General features: G+C 27.5%; 2 protein-coding genes across 2 annotated transcripts; both read right to left on the minus strand.

The window, feature by feature from the left end:
• Window positions 1-4,191: 4,191 nt before the first annotated feature.
• On the minus strand, window positions 4,192-6,070 carry LOC132803366 (wall-associated receptor kinase-like 1). Its single transcript, XM_060816126.1, has one exon. The coding sequence runs from the start codon at window positions 5,231-5,233 to the stop codon at window positions 4,319-4,321; it is 915 nt and encodes a 304-aa protein (XP_060672109.1). The 5' UTR covers window positions 5,234-6,070; the 3' UTR covers window positions 4,192-4,318.
• Window positions 6,071-6,413: 343 nt separating this feature from the next.
• Window positions 6,414-7,674, minus strand: LOC132803516 (wall-associated receptor kinase-like 3; the record flags this gene model as incomplete). Its single annotated transcript, XM_060816713.1, has 2 exons — window positions 6,414-6,423; window positions 6,974-7,674. Coding segments are annotated over 2 exons (711 nt in total), but the record flags the coding sequence as incomplete, so codon positions are not given.
• Window positions 7,675-20,573: the final 12,899 nt, after the last annotated feature.

The following is a 20,573-nucleotide window of genomic DNA, read 5'->3' on the forward strand; positions in this document are numbered from 1 at the left end:
TAGAATTAACTAAAATATATAAGATTTCTACTTGATTCTTAATAAAATAAGAAATAATAATAATCACAAAATGCAATATTTACGTAACAAAATGGTGTTTATTTCATCCCTAACATTTGTATTAATTACTCACAACATCATATGATTAAGTATAGTCGGGCCAATAGGGGAAGATCCAGGAGACCACTCCCCAAAAAAGCAGCTATCACCCTTTTTTATTATATATTTGAATAATAAATATATAAAAAATATATATTTTTATGCAATTTTTTTTCCTATAAACATAGTTATAGGAATTTTTATAAAATTATATATATAGATATATATCTATATATATTTAAATATATAAAAATATAATTTTATAATAATATATAAAAGTAGAAGAGTTTTGTGCCACGTGCCAGTGTATTATCATTACAAATTCCTTCCAAAATCATCAATAATAAAAATATTTCTTTTTCTTTTTTAATTATTTATGATTCTATCAAAATATTAATCATTACCGAATAAAATAACTATTTAAAAGTATAAAGTTTTTTTTTTTTTAACCTCTACTGGTTGTATTAAAAAATATATTTTTTTATTATTATAATATTAGATAATTTATTGAAAAAGTATAAAATATTTTATCTTTTATGGTTGTATCTAAATATATATAAAATTAATTTTTATTTTGAAATAAATTTTAAATAAACAATAATATATATTTATAATATTATATATACAAATTTTTACTATAATTAATATTATCATGCGCATTAAATATAGGTCATAATTAAAGTATATATACTATTAAAATAATATATATACAATATACCATAAGTTATATATAATGTGATATTCATATGTATTATAATATACAAATTAACACATATAATAATGGAACTATATTTATGGTATGTATATCTATACTTCTTTTTAAATCCAAAATATTGTTAATTAGTTATAATAATAACAATAATAATAATAATCATAAATATAATTAAATTATGTTATAAAAGTTTAACATAAGAAAATTAATTATTTGCAAAAAATAAAAAAATATAGTTGAATTTGAATTTGAATCTCATATAAGGAAACTATTATATATTTACTTTTGAATTTAAATTTAAATTTGAATTTTATATATAGAAAAATTTAAATAGGTAAATATTTTTAATTTCAGCTCGTACATTGCAGCTCGTAGTGAATTTGTTGAAGTTGGAAAATAACAAAGGAGTTCCTAGCAAATTGAAGCGTTCATGGGTTTCCCTACCTGTCCAATTCCAGAAAGTTATTGGATACGGACCTTAATCTGTTGCTTACTCAATTTTTAATTTTAGTAGAAAAATTTTCATAATATGTATAATATTAAGTTTAATTTATTATATGTTTCTTAAGATTATCCTGTAACCTGCTTGTACCTCTTAAAATATATATTCTTCTATTTTCGGTTAATTGGAGAAGTGGCAATCCATTATTCACTAAAAATTAAGATTATTCCTGCTTATAATTCTTAATTATAATAAAAAAATTATGAATAATTCTATACGCTTCCCTTCTACTTTGAAAGTTTTGTACATTCACCCTACTATTTTAATCTTTATAGAAAGTTCCTTATAGTTTGAAATTTACTTCAACAATTTTACTTTTGGCATAAACTTCTTTTTGAATTTTCATTATTTGCAATTTTTCCCTTTTTCAGTATAAAATATAAATTAAATTGAATGGAAATTTATGGGGCAGAATGAGAAAATAATTAAAATGATATAGTATATCTTTTCAAGTAAATAAAAAATAATAATGTGAAAAGGCTATCTGTAGAGTCAACAAAAAGTAATAACAAGCTCAAACAATTAATTTCTAAATACGTTATAATTTTAAATATTATCACTATAAAATCTAAATATTAAATTTTAGTCTGCTAGTGAGATGGGAATTTTATTGTTCTGGTTTATTGTTCTTTAACTTAAAAATTTTTGTTTAATTTTATCCTGTATTCCAAAAAAAAAAAAAAGAAATTGACAAAAAAAGAAAACGTAGTATCCATAAAAATTCAAACTACAAAGGAAGTTTCTAAAAGAAATAAGAAAAAGTAATTAGCCATGCATTTTGAAGTACAATGGGAATTCAGGTTGTGAAATTATCTCTAAAAAATAATTGCAAGACACAACATTTAAGCAGCCAAATGGTACTTGTTTCATCCCTCAAAGTTGTGTTTCTCATTGACACAAGAATAATTGCAAAATGCAATGTCATTGAAGATGTTCTAATATTCAATAATAATTGCCATTGGCAAAATGCAAGCACTTGGCTCTGGCTCCGTAAGCGCTTTCAAGGTCTCTCTACATTGATCATCTTTTTCAGAAAGAATTTTAGTTTACATATCCTTTACTGGCTGTAAGTTACTATGAATTTAGTTGATCCTTTTTACGGTCTCTTTTATGTATACGTATGCATTCATGTTGTATTGATATTATTTTTTTGGTGTATTATTCCAATATCTAAATTTTTTGCCCTGTAGTTTGATCTCGAGACTTTTGGTAATTAAAAAGTTTACAGTCTCTATTGTTGAATTTGTTGGCAATGCTTTATATTTTGTGTTGATTTTGGTATCTCTCTGGTTAAGCTTCATTGATTTTAGCTAAATCTGTTGGAGATTAGCAGCATATCCTCTTTAACTTTTTTATCTTATAAGTTTAGCAGTTTCGAAAATGCATGGGAAGTATCACTACAAGAAGGTAGTCAGGGTGGGATGCAGAGAGAAAATTTTGAGGTACCATTTTTTTCTTTCTGGAAAAGTTGTAATATTTATTTTCTTCTTCTGGAATTTTATCATATGTTTTTACTTATCTAGTACACCCTTTGGAATTGCATAAAGAAGTGGATTTGTGATGTAAAATTAAGCATCCAAAACATAATTTCTCTGTTGGTGTGTAGTACTCAAGGTGATACAAGGTTTTTTTGTCTATCAATCTGTTGCATAATGGATCTCTGGAAGCACAATTGCATGGTAAGACATATATGTTATTCTTTGTCTTAAAAAACTTCTTGTAGCAGCCATGTTTATTGGCTTTGAATTGTGTTAGGTGTTGCACGTGCCATGCTAAGAAGGCTCACGTTGGACGTTGGGTTGACAGATGACTTAGTCTCCTAAGACCTGGTCTTATCTTTGATTTGTTTTGTTTCCTTGTTGTTAGCCACTCTGTGAAGTGGAGTACTGCTTTCCTGATTTTTATGAAATGCTGTTATTTAGTTAGTATCTATGTAAGCTATTTTAGCTATGACTTGAGGAATAAAAAGTAGACATTAACCAATAAACACACAACCCTTCCCCCCCGATCGCTTCTATCAAAATTAGCTACTAACGTCCACCTTTTCTCTCTCTACTCTCTCTCTCTCTCTCTCTCTCTCTCTCTCTCTCTACTCTCTTTCTCCCCACTTTGTTTGGCTCTGTTCTTACTGCCCAAAACAGGGGCTTAACTCACATACACACAAAGCTCTCATCAAATTGAGGAGTTACGAGAGTTACAAAAGTTTTGAATGAATTTGTAATTGAGTTATTTAACCATTTTTGTTTTAATTTGTATTAAAAATAATTTTAAACTTGTATTACAAAAGTTTTGTAATTCCTATGATTCTTGTGGGCTATATGTATAAGTGGTTCCTTCTCAGAGTTGAACCCACCAAAAACCAAATAGAAAATTAATACAATATATTTTCTATCTTCGGTCTCCTAAAATTATAAGAAAGTCTAAGTTTGTAGTATGATAGAGGAAGGCATAGATTAATTAAGTTCGTAGAAGAGAGCTTTAGAGGTGTTTAATTTCACAACTCTAATTGATTTGCTGTACTTTGAAAGACAGTTATTGCAGGATCATTTATACCATATGAGACGAATCTGTCTTAAAGATATTGTAGAATTCAGGCCTTGAATTTAGATCAATTTCTGTGGATTTTGCTAATTTTACCAGGTTTTTAATATTTAATATTTGTAAGTTTGTTTCATTGCATTTATATATTGCAATTATTTTATTTGTTCTGAATATTTATAATAAAGGAATATTTTTATCTGTCCATAATTGTAACACTTTGATTTATAGAAGCCAATAAACTCTAAGGCAGATGGTGCTAATATATAGGTTCTTTGAATTGAAACATAGATGTATCTTCAAAAATTCAAAAAAAAAAAAAACAAATTATATAGTCGGGCTAAAACAACTCGTTAAACATATCTCTAGTAAAAGTCACAATAATAAAAATCCATTTTCTAAACGGAGAATGAAAATGAACAACGAAGAAGAGTAAAAAGGTAATTTTATTTTGACAACAGTGACGATTAGTCGAACAATGAAGCAATATCAATGGATGTAGACGGGTTTGAACCAATTGTGTTGGAAACGTTCCAAGCCTCTGCTATTTCAGTCCTCACAGATTCAACTTCTTCAAAATTCTGTTGATCAGAAACAGTTTTGATTGACTTCTGAATGGCCTCCAACTCCGTTGCCACTTCTTTCATTATAGGTCGGTATCTTCCATTCAAATTCAAGCATCTTTTTGCGAGGTTAGCAACTTCCAACATCTGTTCATTTTTTCCCTCCTTGAGGATTTGAGGATCAATTATATCAAATAAGCGATTCTCCTCCATGCACATGATGAAATAAGTTGCTAGACTTCGTCCTTCTTTTGACCTCTTTAAACAAGTCGGTTTTTGTCCTGTCAAGAGCTCAACAATCACCACACCAAAGCTATAAACATCACTCTTATCCGTATATTGGCTTGTTTGGAAATACTCAGGGTCCAAATAGCCAAATGTACCATCTACCATTGTAGCAACATGTGTTTGGTCAATGGCTACTGATTTTGAAGTTCCAAAATCTGCTAGTTTTGCTCTGAACTTTTCATCTAAGAGTATGTTTGATGATTTGATGTCTCGGTGGTAAATGGGAATGGGAGTTGCAGAGTGTAAATAGGAAAGAGCTCCCGCAATTTCTGTTGCAATTCGTAAGCGCATTTCCCATGTAAAAAGAAATTCCTCATTTTGATCATGAATATACTCGGAAAGTGTACCATTTGGTATGAATTCATAAACAAGATGTGGAACTTGGGTCTCTAAACAGCATCCAAGTAGTTTAACCACATTCCTATGGTTAATCTGGGAAAGAATGTTAACGTCATTAATGAATTCTGTGAGTTTCTCTTCATCAACTATTTTAGACTTCTTCACAGCAACAATTTTACCATCTGTCAACATTCCTTTGTAAACAGTACCTTGGCCTCCCTGACCTAGAACTCGGTCTAGGTTGAAGTTTTCAGTGACCTTCTGCAAGTCTTTTGAATTGAACAACTTGGTTTTTGCTTCGAAATTCACTTCCTCTGAAGATATTTGTTGTTGTAACAATAGACCACCATTTCGTTTGAAGAACTGCTTTCTACGTTTAATGGCTTTTGTTTCGTTTATGAAATTTTATAAATACCACGAGCCAATAAGTGGAAACAATGCTCCAAGACCACTACCGAAACCTATACAAAACTCAAGTACGCAATCAATCGTCGAGCTAGTTTTTCTCTTATCAAAATAATTTAAGGAAAAAAAAAAATCACAATTAGATGGCACTGATCAGCATAGAAAATAAGTGACGTGGTAAAAGTAACCAATAATTCTTGGCCTACTTCCTTTAGATTTCATCAGAAGTTGTGCTACAGGTCTTGTATTTAAATTTTGATTTGTAACTCAAGAATTATAATTTCCAATTCCATTTGTTGGGCATCTTCTACGAATATGTATTTTGACATTGAAGGTGGAGAATTTTATAGTTGAGAAAATACTAGTTTTACTGTATAACTTTTCTTATTTATTTGTACAATAAAAAGCACATCAAAATTGACTATGCATCGATGCATATATGTTGCTTACTCAACTCTTTGCCATCACCACTCACTTCGGGAGAGATATTTATTAATTAATACTGTCTTATTTATCTAATTAATTTCTTGTCTTATTTTTCTAATGGGGTCTTTTTTGCTTATTAATCTCTCCTTGAACATCAAATCTGCTAGCCAATAAAAGAACCTAAAGTTCTAACATGCTTTCATAGAAAATCAAAATTTATTTAAATAATCATATATTTTATTTTCATTTTTATTCAATATTTTATTCGTCATATAAATTTTCTATAATAAAATAATAAAAAGCATATATTAAACAGTGATTTTTACTGTTGCATTGTTCCCATTTGATTACTTATAGTATATATAAACATGTCTTGAATTTTTGTAGGGAAAAAAAACAAAAAACAAACATTATTTTAAATTTAAAAGAAAAGGAGACATACCTATAAGGCCAGGTTTAACCTTGGACTTTCGGCACTTATACGACCCAATGGTGTTCACACAAGTTCCACCTCCGTGACATTCATTGATAAATTTTACATTCATTGATATCTGACATATAAAATATATCAGCTACGGAAGTAATAGCCAACATCCAATTCCCATGTGCGTGTTTTAACCCTTGTTTAGTGAAATTTAAGTTTTAAATTTTATCTATTTTTGTCTTTTTTTTATTCGAGGGATCAAACTTACATAAATAATAAATGATTACATGATAATTATTTTATAATTATTGAAAAAAATGTTAATTTCATTTAAACTTTTTTAGTTTTGTTCTAATTATATTTGGATATTATGCTATTAAAAAATTATTATTACTTTTTTTTTAGTATTTTATATTTATCAGAATAAATCTATTTATTAGTTTTTTAAAGTTAAATTGTATCATTAAAGACAAAAAAAAAAAATTGTAAAAAATCAATATTTGATGATTAAATAATTATGTAAAAAAATATAATTATGGTTTTTAATTGTTAAAATTAATAGTTAAAAACTATTAGATGAAATTTAAATAATTATTTTTAAGAAAATATAAAATCTAACTATAATTATGATAAAATTGAAAAAGTCTAGGAGAAATTTTCCTTTATAAAAATGAAACCTTATTTTATATAGTAACACCATCAATGATGAAGTTTTGATCGATGAGGTTTTACCTTGACATCCATCCAAAAGATACGGATTTCCTTCAAAGCCGTCCTTGCAGTAACAACCCTGCACTGACAGTGCTGCTGTCTGATTCACTGAGGAAATGGAAGAATCTCCGAGGCAACGGATTGAGTTGTTCCGTAACAACTGTGTAAGTTGTAAAGCGGATAGATTTGTTCCGTAAATTTGGTGTTTTGAATACCTGTTTAAGCTCCATTCTAGAGTTGCAGGAACGTAATCCATATCGCGAAGGGCATCAAAAGTTGTATTGTTGAACTTGGAAATGAACCATTCTTGGTCTACTACGAAGGCATACTTGCATGTTTTATCTGTCTCGGGTTGAAATGTGGTGGAGAAGGTCTTGATCCCATAAGAAGGAATGGTAGTTTGGCAGCAATTCACTCCGGCCGAGCAATTATCCAACAGTTGGTCTGTTAACGTTGTTGAGCACTTGGACTTGCAGCCTGCCGAAATTTCAAATTCATCTAAGGATGATGAAGACATTAAGGCTCGTACAGCGCAACTCACCGCGGTGAACATGTTCTCACTAGCCGAGAAGACAAAGGGGCTTCCGTTCAAGTTCAGTGATTCACGGGTTTCTTTGTCTGTGCAATTCCAAAAAGTTATTGGGTTTCTGAACTGAATCTGTTGGCAAAAGTCCGTTAGTAGTTTTAGTTAGTGAAAATTCTTTTCATAATTAATATGCATAAATATTAGTTTTATTATAGATATGCTTCTTCATATAAAATTCTTGAAATTTTAAAAAATTTAAAAATACGGTCACCACTTTACAAAAATCTAAGATTATATATATTATATATATATATATATAAATAAATTTTTAATAAAAAAAATAATGACATACATGCTTTCTGCTAGAGAACCGGCGAAAATGAAATGGTGCTTAATACAATAAAAATAAATAATGATAATTGCAAGAGACAACATTTATGTAAAGAAATGGTGCTTCTTTCATCCCTAATAATATTTGAATTAATTACTCACAGCGTTACATGACGAGATGTTGTGGTAGTCTTTCAAAGAAATATTGAGGACTTGGAGATTGGGGCGTTTAAGGTAAGGTGTGTGAGGGAAGGTAGAAGTGTTGCAGACTATTTCGAACCAATCGTCAAGAAAACAATTATTTGTGGATCCAATTCCAAAAGGAAATGGGATGCTTACATTTCCACATTCCGTTTGACAACCACGCTTGCCTATGGTTAGTGCAAATGATGGTAGTGCATTTTTAGTGATCAGCCATGAAAATCCAACCAGGTGAACGAGCACCACCACCAGCCTTCTCGCCCCCATTCTTTTTTCTTTCTTGGCTTTTCGACTCCTCCTTGATCAACTTGCTTTGGCCTATCTATTTTATCATCATTATATACTGGTTTAATTAAGTGAGCAAACAAGAAAATTATAGAAATTATTCAATTCCTATTCAATAATTGATAAGTCTATGCGTGAATCGAATTTTCGTAGTAGTTGCTCAAGTAATGTTTGAAGACAATTATTAGTCAAAGGAATTTGGAATCTTGGAAAAGAAAATTTGACATATGGTCCCCTTTCAAATTGTTTAACATTTGTTTTCCTTTTCGACAAGTCTTTTCCCATTTTCATGTGAATTTATTATTTATCAATGACTATAATCAATTTAATTTTATTATTTTAATATTATAATTTTAAAAATAAATTATTTAAAAATAATGATTTAAATTACAATTTACTACCCCTTACATTCATGTGGGACCCACATATAAGCAATTTTATTTTATTTTTTATATATATTTTTTCTAAAGCAGCCTTACCAACCAGGGATGGTTTGATGGTTTAACTTTTGTGTCCCCAAAATGAGTTTTTATGTCCCCATTGGGTAGGACCGTGTATATATATATATATATATATAGATATATATATGTTGCATCTGTTCTTTGTATGGTCCTACTTTGTATAGTTAGTTTGTGGCTCCACGACTTTATTATAAGAGGGAGCTCGGAAGAACTAAAAATAATTCCTCCTTTCAGATTGGATTTATGTCTATATATTGATACTCACAGTAATTAGAATTTTACTGTTTTCAACTATCCTTTTGTACAGTTTGTGAGATACAAATTTTATCAAAGGTTTTTTCTTTTTCTTTTTCTTTTTTTTTTAATTTTTATATATACATGAAAGAAAAGGAGTCTCCCAATGGGATAGCTATCTGGGTCAACATATTTCTAACTGGTCTTTACAACACTGTGTGAGTCGAGACTAGAAATATATAGCCTCGTAGTTCTCTCTGTCACAGCAATTATGCAATGTCGCATGCACCACGTGGCACAGATGGACTTGCCACACTTAAACCTAACAACCTCAAATCTACAAGATGAAGGGGACGATAGTTTCCTTCATCATCGTTATTCTGTTTTCATAACTCTTTATGTTTTTTCTTTTCGAAGAAGAACTTTACATTATAAGTGGTTGATATATACCACTACTTTTAAAAAGATTTTTTATTGGAAAGCAGCTTTTGAAAAGATTTCTATTATCAACAGTGTTATATATATATATATATATATACACACACACTACTCACACCTGATTTGAAATATTAAAATAGAGAAAAAATCATTGGAATGATTACAAACAAAAAATCAATCACATCATCAACATCTCAAAATAAAATTTCGTCATTTTCCTTTTGTCGGAGAATCCATATTGCTCCTCTACTCCTTATTTTTAAAAAAATAATTTTTTAAAAAAATAAAGTTTTTTAAAAAAAATTGGAATTATCTTATTTTTCCATTTTTACTTTTGGTTTAATTAAATTATTTTTACTAGATCACAGATTATAATTTTATTTAAATTTTTATTTTTAATCTAATTTTAGATTTAAAATTTTTTAATTTTGATTGTGGATATTTTAATTTAAATAAAAATGGATGTATATGATTTTTCAAATAAAAAATAAGAAATATAAAATAGAAAATAAGAAATGAAATTAAAAAAAAAAAACTCGAAAAATGAATTATGATAAAATTAGACAAAAAAAATTGTTTATTTTATTTTTAAAATTTTTGGTCTAATTTTAATTTTCATATTTCGGCCCTTTTCTTTTGGTTCGGACATAAAAAAATATTTTTACTTTTTAATCTGGTAAAATTAGTTTTATTAGATCAAAAATTTCAATTTTATGTTAATTTTTATTTTTTGATCTAGTTTTAGATTTAAAACTATTTAATAATGATTATGGATATTTTAATTTAAATAAAAAAGCAATGAATGTAATTTTTCAAATACAAAACCATAAATATAAAGTGGAAAAATAACAAATATATTTATTCAAATTCTTTTAAAAAAATTATTTCTAACAAACATTATGACATCAACAATAATGCTGATGTTATATTGAGATCAGTACCATTAATTTTAATACTACTCTTAAAAATTGAATCAATTTAAAACAATTTTATAATTTTAAAATTTGATAATTATTGCATAATCTTAAAACTTCGTATGACAAAGTGCAACTTATATAATTTTAGAATTTTAGAATTTAATAACTGTCGCATAATTCTAAAATTTTATATAACAAAGTGCAGCTTACTCTGTATTCTAATTGGTATGATGTAAAAGATTGAATCAGCTGTGAAATAGGTTCAATGAAAACTTTCCGATCATACTTTTACCAGATGATCCAGATCCCTCTGCCCTTTTTTTCTTCTTTATTGACCTTCATTTTCCTCGTCTCTACTTTTTGACGGCGAGACAATCACAATACTCAAATACTTATCCTCATCTCTACTTTTTAACGCAAGACAATCACAATAACTCATTGCTTTTCTAGATTCTGTTGGGATATTCTTTCACTTCTACCGAAGGTGCCTCACATGGCAGACAAAGCAAAAGTGAATAGCGCTAAAAGAAACGTACCAAGATGGAAAATAAAGAGTGACGCTTGCAACAATTCTTTAAATGACGTATCAATTATCCATTGATGAGCCAGGATAGGAAAGGATAGGATAGGAAAGATCCGATAAATTAAATGCACTACCATGCACGTTTATCTCATGATTTCCACCGGCTGGAGAGACTAGACAAAATAAGAAAAATTAATAATTGAAGTCATCAGACTTTACATCGTTGTGGATAGGACTGCCCTCGAAAAAGATATTGACTATTAAGACTAACAATAGTGACATATATTAAATGTTTTTATGGAAGATGATATTTGCACCCTACAAAAATTTCACACATTATTTTATTGTCACTTGTAGGTATGTCCGTCCAAAGGTAATATATATATATATATATATATATATATATATATATATAAATATATTATAAAAAATAATAAAAATTTATTTTAAAAAATAAAAATTTTTATTAAAATTTTAGTATTAGTTTATTTAAATAATCAATTATTAAATTAAATATAAATATTATAAAAATATTAAATATATATTAAATTTTTCTTTATCAATTAAATTTATAGTAAGTAATAATAATTATAAATAAACTATTATTGATAAAAATATATAAAAAAAAATATACATTTGATAATTTTTTTTAATTAAGATAAAACAATCATTATAATTATATTATTATATTTTATAAATATCATCTCAATACTCGTATAATTTTTAGGTAACTAAAAATTATTGGTCTCTTTCTTGTTCTCATTTTAAGATATGAAATGTGAAAAAATAATTATTAAAAGATGTATCTCTTCAATAATTTTTCATGTAATTATTAATATGTCAACCATAAAGATCTTGTATTAAATATAATTGTTCTTGATATTTAGTATAATATATTTTATTATCTTTTTATTTTTATTTACTTAATGTTATTAATTTAAATGCTATCAATACGAATTCTACATAATGTTGTACTTCCATGTTATTATTTTATATTATTATTTTTCCTTTTTATGTAATTAATTATTAACTTACAATTATAAAATTCTAATGAATTCATCTTATACAAAATGTATAGTAAGTATGTATATATATTATCAATGAATAGAGCCTATCAAGGTGATTGAATTCAATTCACTCCATTTTATTTATATGATTAAATACTTAAAAGACAACCAAAAGGTAAAACAAAAATATCACTAAAGTTAATTTGATAAAATAATTTACTAAACATCAATAATATTTTTGAATTTTTTATAAAACAAATTTAAAAATTTTCATAGCTAGAAATTTCAAAATGTTACATAGAAATTTTTTAAATTCTAATGGATATTATGGATTTTTTAAATTAAATTGTTAAGAATTTGATGTGGAGATTTTGATGGAAATTTCCATGGGAATTTTGGCAAATTTTGTAAATTTTAGTAAACTTTCAAAAATTTCAATAGATATTATCGAAATTCCATTCGTTTTCATTTGTAACCCAAATTTTCTTTCGACTCCTTAAAAAATAAAAATTTTAAAAAAATTTCAAGAAAAATTTAGATATTTAAAACCTTAACAGCAACCATACCAGGTTCATGACCTTAACTCTTATGTCCGTAAAATGAGGTTTTATGTCCCCATTTCTAGGACCATATATATATGCTGCATTTGTTCTTTTACTAGTTACAACAAAAGTTTTGCTATTTTTGCAATTGGTGATGATTTATTATTATTTTTTTGGATGATAACATAACAATTAGTATTAATTTGATACATTTGACTTAATTTTATATATTGATTTTTTGTTTTTGCAAAAACTTTATAACACTCAAATTTTAATGTGAAAAAGTAAATGAATAGCGAATTCAAATGTCATGCAAACATGTGGATTTCATTTATGATAGTTATATATAATAACATAAAGCATTTTTCATTCAATAATGGTTAACTCAGTAACCATTTGCTTATTTTCTTTTTACATTGTTTTTCTTTTTAATGATGCTGTTTTTGTACTCTGACTTTTAAGCTATGTATTTCACTAATTTACTTTCATTTTTTATATTAATTGACTCTCACTTAAATAAATGAATTGTATTTATGATATGCTTAATACCTCTTTATTAAAAACTCAACCTTTTTTATTTTCCTCTTAAGAAAAATGAACGCGATAATTGCTATCTTGGCTGCATTCATCAATAACCGCAATCGAATTTGTCAGAGACCTGGGAAATGATAAATTTCTTGTCACAAAATAAAAGAATGCATAAGATAACCTTGACATTTATAATAAGTATTTATATATTTATTTTCTTTATGAAAAATGAACATTGAAGAAGTAAATCTGGAGAAAACTTGAGGATTTTTTTTTTTCAATTTGTAGCATTAATGGAGATCTTTCTTCTTCTTCTTCTTTTTTATTTTTCTTTTTTTTTTTTTCGATTTTCATAAAAAAATGAAGAACTCTACTTGCAGTTCCTTTTATATCTTCCCTCATTCTATCTAGATTTTTTTTCGATTTTCATAAAAAATGGAGATCTTTGCATGTATTTTCATCTATATCTTCTGTCATTCTATCTAATTTTTCTGCTCTTTGCATTTTATCAACCTCTACAGGTGGTTTTCTTTTCTCATTTTGCATTTAGATTTGTTTTGTCTTCTTCAGTTTTTTCTTTTTCTTTTAAAAAGCATATACTAAAGGTATTAAGGTCCATCCAGCTATATATTTCCATAAGATTTAAGTTTTACTAAAACATGTATATTTTTCGTTTAATGGCATTTTAGAGGGTTATTTACACTACTAGAATCGTATTGATAAATGATGCAATAATTACGTCGTACAAAATAAAAAATGACGTATCGCACGGAGTCGCTTAACGCATGTCGCTAAAGCCATAAAACAATAAACGACGCATTATGAGAGTCGCTTATCTTTGAGTTTTTAGCGATTCAGATTGATTTTTAGCGACGTATCATAAGACTCACCTATCTTTGAGTTTTTAGCATCTCAGATAGATTTTTAACGACACACCATAAGAGTAGTCTATTTTTGCGTTTTTAGCAAAGCATCATAAGAGTCATCTGTTTTTGAGTTTTTAGTGACTCGGATAGATTTTTAGTGACACACCAGGAGAGTCGCCTATCCTTGAGTTTTTAGCGACGCATATTGACTTTTAGTGACGCATGTTAACAATTCACTTATAGCGACGCATTATTTAGAGCGACTTTTTTTAAAGTATCACTAAATATATGAGTCGCTAAAAATAGCAAATTAAAAGTCATCAAATATGTTAGGCGACTTTGTTATGTATTAATGCGTTGCCCTTTTTTTAAAAAAATTTTTGTGAAAAGTGATTAAAATAGTAAAAATATAAAAATAATTAAAATACAAAAAAACTAAAATTAGCTACATACAAAATAATTAGAATACAAAAATTTAAAATAAATATTTTTTCATAACAAATTAATTATCAAATAAATTAAATATTATCTCATTGACATATTTTTACATAATTTGTAAACTATTATATTTTTCCATAACAAATATAATATTAATTAAACTTCCATGAATGCATACTCATTAAGATGGAAGTTGACGTCCTCTTGTTGACGATATTACACCCTCATACTATATATGGAAAAATTAAAAAAATTATTAACACTTATGCAAAATAAATAAAATATTAATCATTATTAATTTTCTAATTTAGTAGAATATTACCTTCTTAAAATTTGGCGAGGCACATTTCTCCTAATTAAAAGTGAAAAATACATAATCAAGTGGATCAAAAAAATAATTTAATGAATGATAATAAATGTCATAAATATTACTTAAAACATAAGTTAATAAATATACGTACCAATTTATTTAGAAGATATTGTTTATCTATATCCCTTTACAGTCATTACGAATATAGCCACTCTCACATTCATCTTTATTATCATTTTCATCAACGCTTGGCAATTGTATGGCAAATGGATTGTGAGCCATCGTAGTATCGCCAAGAACATCTTCTTCAACCAATTCTTCTTCAACAAAATTACAAAATCGTGGTGGAGTTAAAACAATAAACCATCTCGAATCAAGTTGATCTTCAACATAAACTATTTGTTGAACTTGTGAAGCCATGATGAATGGGTCAGATTTATATCCATTTTTATTAAATTCAACACATGTAAACCCCATCTCATGAACATACTGTCAGCACATGACTCACCATGCCAAATCCATCACCGATAGTTGACATCAAACCCATTCCAATATATATGGCCTTTAATATCCCTAATAGTATAGATTTTCATATTCCCACATTGCATGCAAGGACACCGTATGACATTACAATCATTGGCATTCTCCATGCTAAATTTCACAAACTCATTTACTTCGTTAGCAAAATCGCTTGAGGTTCTATCTTTTGTTATCCACGATTTATCTATTTCCCTACTAATCTAAGCAGAACAATGTCAAACAATATCACAAACAAATTATTGACAAAAGTAAGATTAAGAAAACCCAGCAAGCCTAACCTTCAGTTATAATGAAAAAATAAATAAATAAAAAATAACCCAACCAGCCACATGTCACCACCAATCATAAAAAAAAAAAGAAACTCACCGAAACTATGGAGACGAAGAAAGAAGAAGCCAAGCTAACCACGAGGCCAACATAGAGAAATCCAGCTTCCAGACAGCAGTGCAGACAAATGGAAACTTAAACTCGAAATATCCCACTCTACAAGTATCTCTGAGATTGCTTCCAATTCTAACATCTATTAGGTAATCTACTAACATCTATTTTTGGAAAAGAAATGGTATTCAAACGCCAGCGTAAAATTTTAATACGCGCAAAAAATTTTCAGAAAATGGTAAAACAGGCGACCCATTTAAATAAACTGTGTCACTAAAGGTTAGACGTGACAACGAATCAGGCGATGCAATAACATTGTTAGAGTTGGCTTTTTTTTTTTTTAATTCTTAAAATTTTTTTTTCGACACGTTATCTTCAGATAGCGTCGCATGTTCTTTTATTTATGTTTTTTCACCCTTTAAATGGGATTTTGTACTTTATTTGAGTTTAAAATTTGCATTTGCTTTTAAAATATGCAACTCTCATAAATGTTCATGTTCCGTCTCTAAAATTTTAAGAACAGACGATGCAGTTGCAATTAAAAAAGACGCCTTATACCCTAGTATTTAAAATTTATTTTTAAGATTTGATTAGTTTTTTGAAATTTCATCTACAAATATTTTCACGTAGCATTCCAATGAACATCAATTCCATTGATCTAAAAACATAAAACAGTTTTATCAATGCTCTTTTCAATTATTCATATATATGTGTATATATGAAACACAAAAACACATCTCTCACAACCTAATTTGAGATAGGGTATACCAATTATAAATTGATCTAATGCAACAAGGACTTATAGTCCAATTGCTTGACGTAAGTATGTTCAATGAGATGAACTTTCAGGTTTTTGGGTATCAATGATAGTTTATTTGAATTTAAAATTTATAATAGATTAAATATTTTTGTTTTATTTTGACATAACAAGCGATGCATTAAATGATACATGGGTCTCCAGATATTTAAGGCAACCCATTCTAAAGGGAACATGCGATGCATCAGTTTCATTCCGAGTCACCTATATCTTTTTTTTTTTTTAATGAATTTGATTTTTCTTACAACTTCAAATAACTAATGAAAATATTTAAGCAACATAACTTAGCTGGTATTTTTTCTCTTTTTTTTTTTTTTTTTGGGCTCATATGAACAGGCAACGCAGACGCCTCATTACGCGTCGCCCATTGCCTTTTATTTCTTATTTTTAAAATTAATCTAGTTTTTTTTAAAATTCAAATAACCAGTGAAAATATGTAAGCAATATACCTGAGCCGATTTTTTTTTTTTTTTTTTAGATAAAAAGAACAAGCGACGCAGGCTTTTCATTACATGTTGCATGTTCTCTTATATATATATTTTTGTTTTAATTAATTTGATTTTCTGTCAACTTCAAATAAATAGTGAAAATATTTAAGCAACATAATAGAGCTGTTTTTTTTTTTTTTTTTTTTAAAGATATTGGTAACAGGTGATGCACAGATATCATTATGAGTCGCCTACTACCTTTTTTTTTTTTTTTTTTTCAAATCAATCTAATTTTATTTCAACTTCAAATAACCAGTGAAAATATTTAAGCAACATAATTGAGCTGGCTTTTTTTGTTACCAATATTTAGGATATTTGTAACAGGAGACGCACAAGATTGATTATACGTTGCCTGTTTCTTTTTTTTTTTTTTTTTTTTGTTCTTTTAATCAATCTTATTTTATATCAACTAAAAATAACCAATGAAAATATTAACGTAACATAACTAAGCTAGATTTTTATTTATTTATTTTTTTTAAAGATATTGGTAATAGGCGATGCATAAGCGTCATTATGCATCGCCTATTCTCTTTCTTTTTTTTTGTTTTTTTAATCAATTTAATTTTATTTCAACTTCAAATAACCAGTAAAAATATTTAAGTAATATAACTGAGCTGATTTTTTTTTTCAATATAGGTAACAGGCGACGCACAGTCTTCTTTATGTGTCGCTTGTTCTCTTTTTTTTTTTTTTTTTTTTTTTCTTTTAATCAATCTAATTTTATTTCAACTACAAATAACTAGTGAAAATATTAGAGCAACATAACTGAGCTGGTTTTTTTTTTTTTTTAAATAGATTTTGGTAACAGGCGATGCACAATGAAATTGTGCATCACCTGTTCTCCTTTTTTTTTTTTTTTTTGGTTCTTTTAGTCAATCTAATTTTATTTCAACAAATAGCTAGTGAAAATATTAGAGAAATATAATTGAGCTTATTTTTTTTTTTTTAAGATTTTGGTAATAGCCGAAGCATAATAAAGATTGTGCGTCGCCTATTCTTTTTTTTTTTTTTGGTTTTTTTTTATGAATCTAATTTTATTTCAACTACAAATAACCAGTAAAAATATTAGAGCAGCATAACTAAGCTGGTTTTTTTATTTTATTTTATTTTTTTTAAAGATATTGGTAACTGGCGACGCACTATTACTAACTGGAGACGCACAATGTGCGTTGCCTATTAATGGTAACTGGCGACGAAGAATGTGCGTCACCTATTACTAACTGGAGATGCACAATATGCATCACCTGTTACCAAAATCTTAAAAAAAAAAAATAGCTCCGTTATGTTACTTTAATATTTTCATTGGTTATTTGTAGTTAAAATAAAATTAGATTGATTAAACGAATTAAAAAAAAAAAAGAACAGGTGATGCATAAAGAAGACTGTGGATCGCATGTTACCTAAATTTAAAAAAAAAAAAAGCACAATTATGTTGCTTAAATATTTTTACTGGTTATTTAAAGTTGAAATAAAAGTAGATTGATTAAAAGAAAAAAAAAAAATGGGTGACGCATAATGAAGCCTGTGCATTGCCTGTTACCAATATCTTAAAAATAAAAAAAACAAAAAAAAAAAGAGCTTAGTTATATTGTTCTAATATTTTCACTGATTATTTGAAGTTGAAATAATATTAAATTGATTAAAAGAACAAAAAAAGAAAAAAAAGAGAGAACATGCGACGCATAAAGAAGACTATGTGTTGCCTGTTACCTTTTTTTTTTAAAAAAAAAAACAGTTCAGTTATGTTGCTTAAATATTTTCACTGGTTATTTGAAGTTTTAAAGAAAAACAGGTTGATTTAAAAAAATAAAAATAAAAAGGAAACATGCGACTCGGAATGATTTTTGTGCGTCGTCTGTTACCAATATCTTAAAAAAAAAAAAGAAAAAAAAGAATACTATTTAAGAGATTTACAAGAATAAACTGTACATGAAAAATTATATAATTGAGCAACAAACCTCGTATAATTAAATTTTGTTATTATGTAAACATCGATAAGTGGATGATTAATCATTTTTCATAAGTTTAGCATTTAGACAATACAATTCAGATAAAATATATGTACAGTATTAAAGGTGACTCTGTTCAGCCGCATATTTAGTGACTCTTAACGGATGTGTCGAGTGTTGTTGTTTTTAGCGACCGTTTGACATCAACAGTTTTGGAATACGTCATATATTTATTGAATTTTTACTTACGCGTTAACCTTGGAGTCACGATTTTGTTTTTTCAAATGTGTTTGTTTCGTAGCGTCGTTAAATGAGTGTCACTAGATATCAATTTTGGCATAGTATTAGGGAAAAAATTATCTAACAATACTCTTTATATTATATTTTTAATTTTTAATTTTTCAATAATCATTTATTACTATATTTATTTGCCTCATTTTTTATTATGATTCTCTCTTAATTATTTTATTATTTTCTTCTATTTTTTTATTCTAAAAATAATAGATTGATAACTAAAAAAGATAGTGTTTTCAAAATTTAATTAGCATTAAATTATATTAATATAATATTAAATATACATAAAGAATTTGACTCTCTAAGTATGAAGAACTAAACTAATTTTATACTTTAAAAAATTAAATTACAAAATAAAAAGTATGCATAAGATAAAAGAGCCCCTTGGATGCTCTTACTGGTCAATGCCTTTTTGTAACAGCTACGTCAATTTAGATAAGAAAATTCTATGTTAGATTGTCAATGCCTTTTTGTAACAGCTACATTAATTTTAGATAAGAAAATTCTAAGTTAGGTGTAGTGGACTTTAATGATATGGCCAATTGTGGAAAAATGAAATGTAAGGACCTAGACTTTTAAAAAGAGTGGATACACTGTTTCCTAAGCGGAAAATTTCATTCTGGCCATCACGAATCGACTGGGAAAGTGTGTCTCCTTCATTAATACCTAGAAACTCATATAACTATTTAATGATCAAGCAGTGACAAGAAGCTTCACTACAAGCAATTTTCTAGCATCAACAAAAAAATATTAATGACATAACCAATTGAGATAAAATGAAATCAAGTCGATCTGTCGGCCATTAATGGGCATAGATTTTCTAATACAGTGAATATATTAATTTCCCCTGTAAGTAGGAAACTCCTCATGTAGTTGACTTGTTTTTCTAGCTGTTTTTGTAGATATGAGGATGGAAACAGTAATATAACAGAGGATGCAAGGCTGAAAACAGAGTCGTAAAATCCCTTGTCGAAATTCTTTCAAATTCAATGCTTACCTTGTCAGCATTCAGTCAGACCAACTTCTGTTATCCAAGTCAACGTTTTTATTCTTTTTCTTCTAGCTTTACATGCAGTTTTTCTATCTTTGCAAGATGTCATAGGACCTTGCTGTGACCCTGTGCATATTCTATTACTTTAAAAAAAAAAAAAAAAAAAAAAAACCAAAGGAAAAGAGAAAGAAAAGTTAATAGAAAGAGAAATAAAATGAAAGGTTGCCAAAATTGGATAAACAATTCAGTTTGTTTTCCAATAACGAAGGCATTTAAAAGTACAAATATATAATATTTCTAATAACCATTAATTGGAAACTAATACTGGTAACGCATCTATTGATGAAGCAATGTTATTACCAGTGTTCGTGTGTGAAGCAGTTGATGTGGAAACATCCCAAGGCTCTGTTATTTCGGTCCTTACATGTTCAACTTCTTCATGAATCTGTTCATGAGGAAGAATGGTAGTTTGGCAGCAGTTCACTCCATTGCAGTTCCTGTTA

This window comes from Ziziphus jujuba, chromosome 4, assembly GCF_031755915.1.
Source record: "Ziziphus jujuba cultivar Dongzao chromosome 4, ASM3175591v1".
Taxonomy (NCBI): domain Eukaryota; kingdom Viridiplantae; phylum Streptophyta; class Magnoliopsida; order Rosales; family Rhamnaceae; genus Ziziphus; species Ziziphus jujuba.

Bases quoted from the DNA above. Each gene is read 5' to 3' on its own strand.
- LOC132803366 (XM_060816126.1), bottom strand. From the start codon at position 5,233: ATGTTGACAGATGGTAAAATTGTTGCTGTGAAGAAGTCTAAAATAGTT.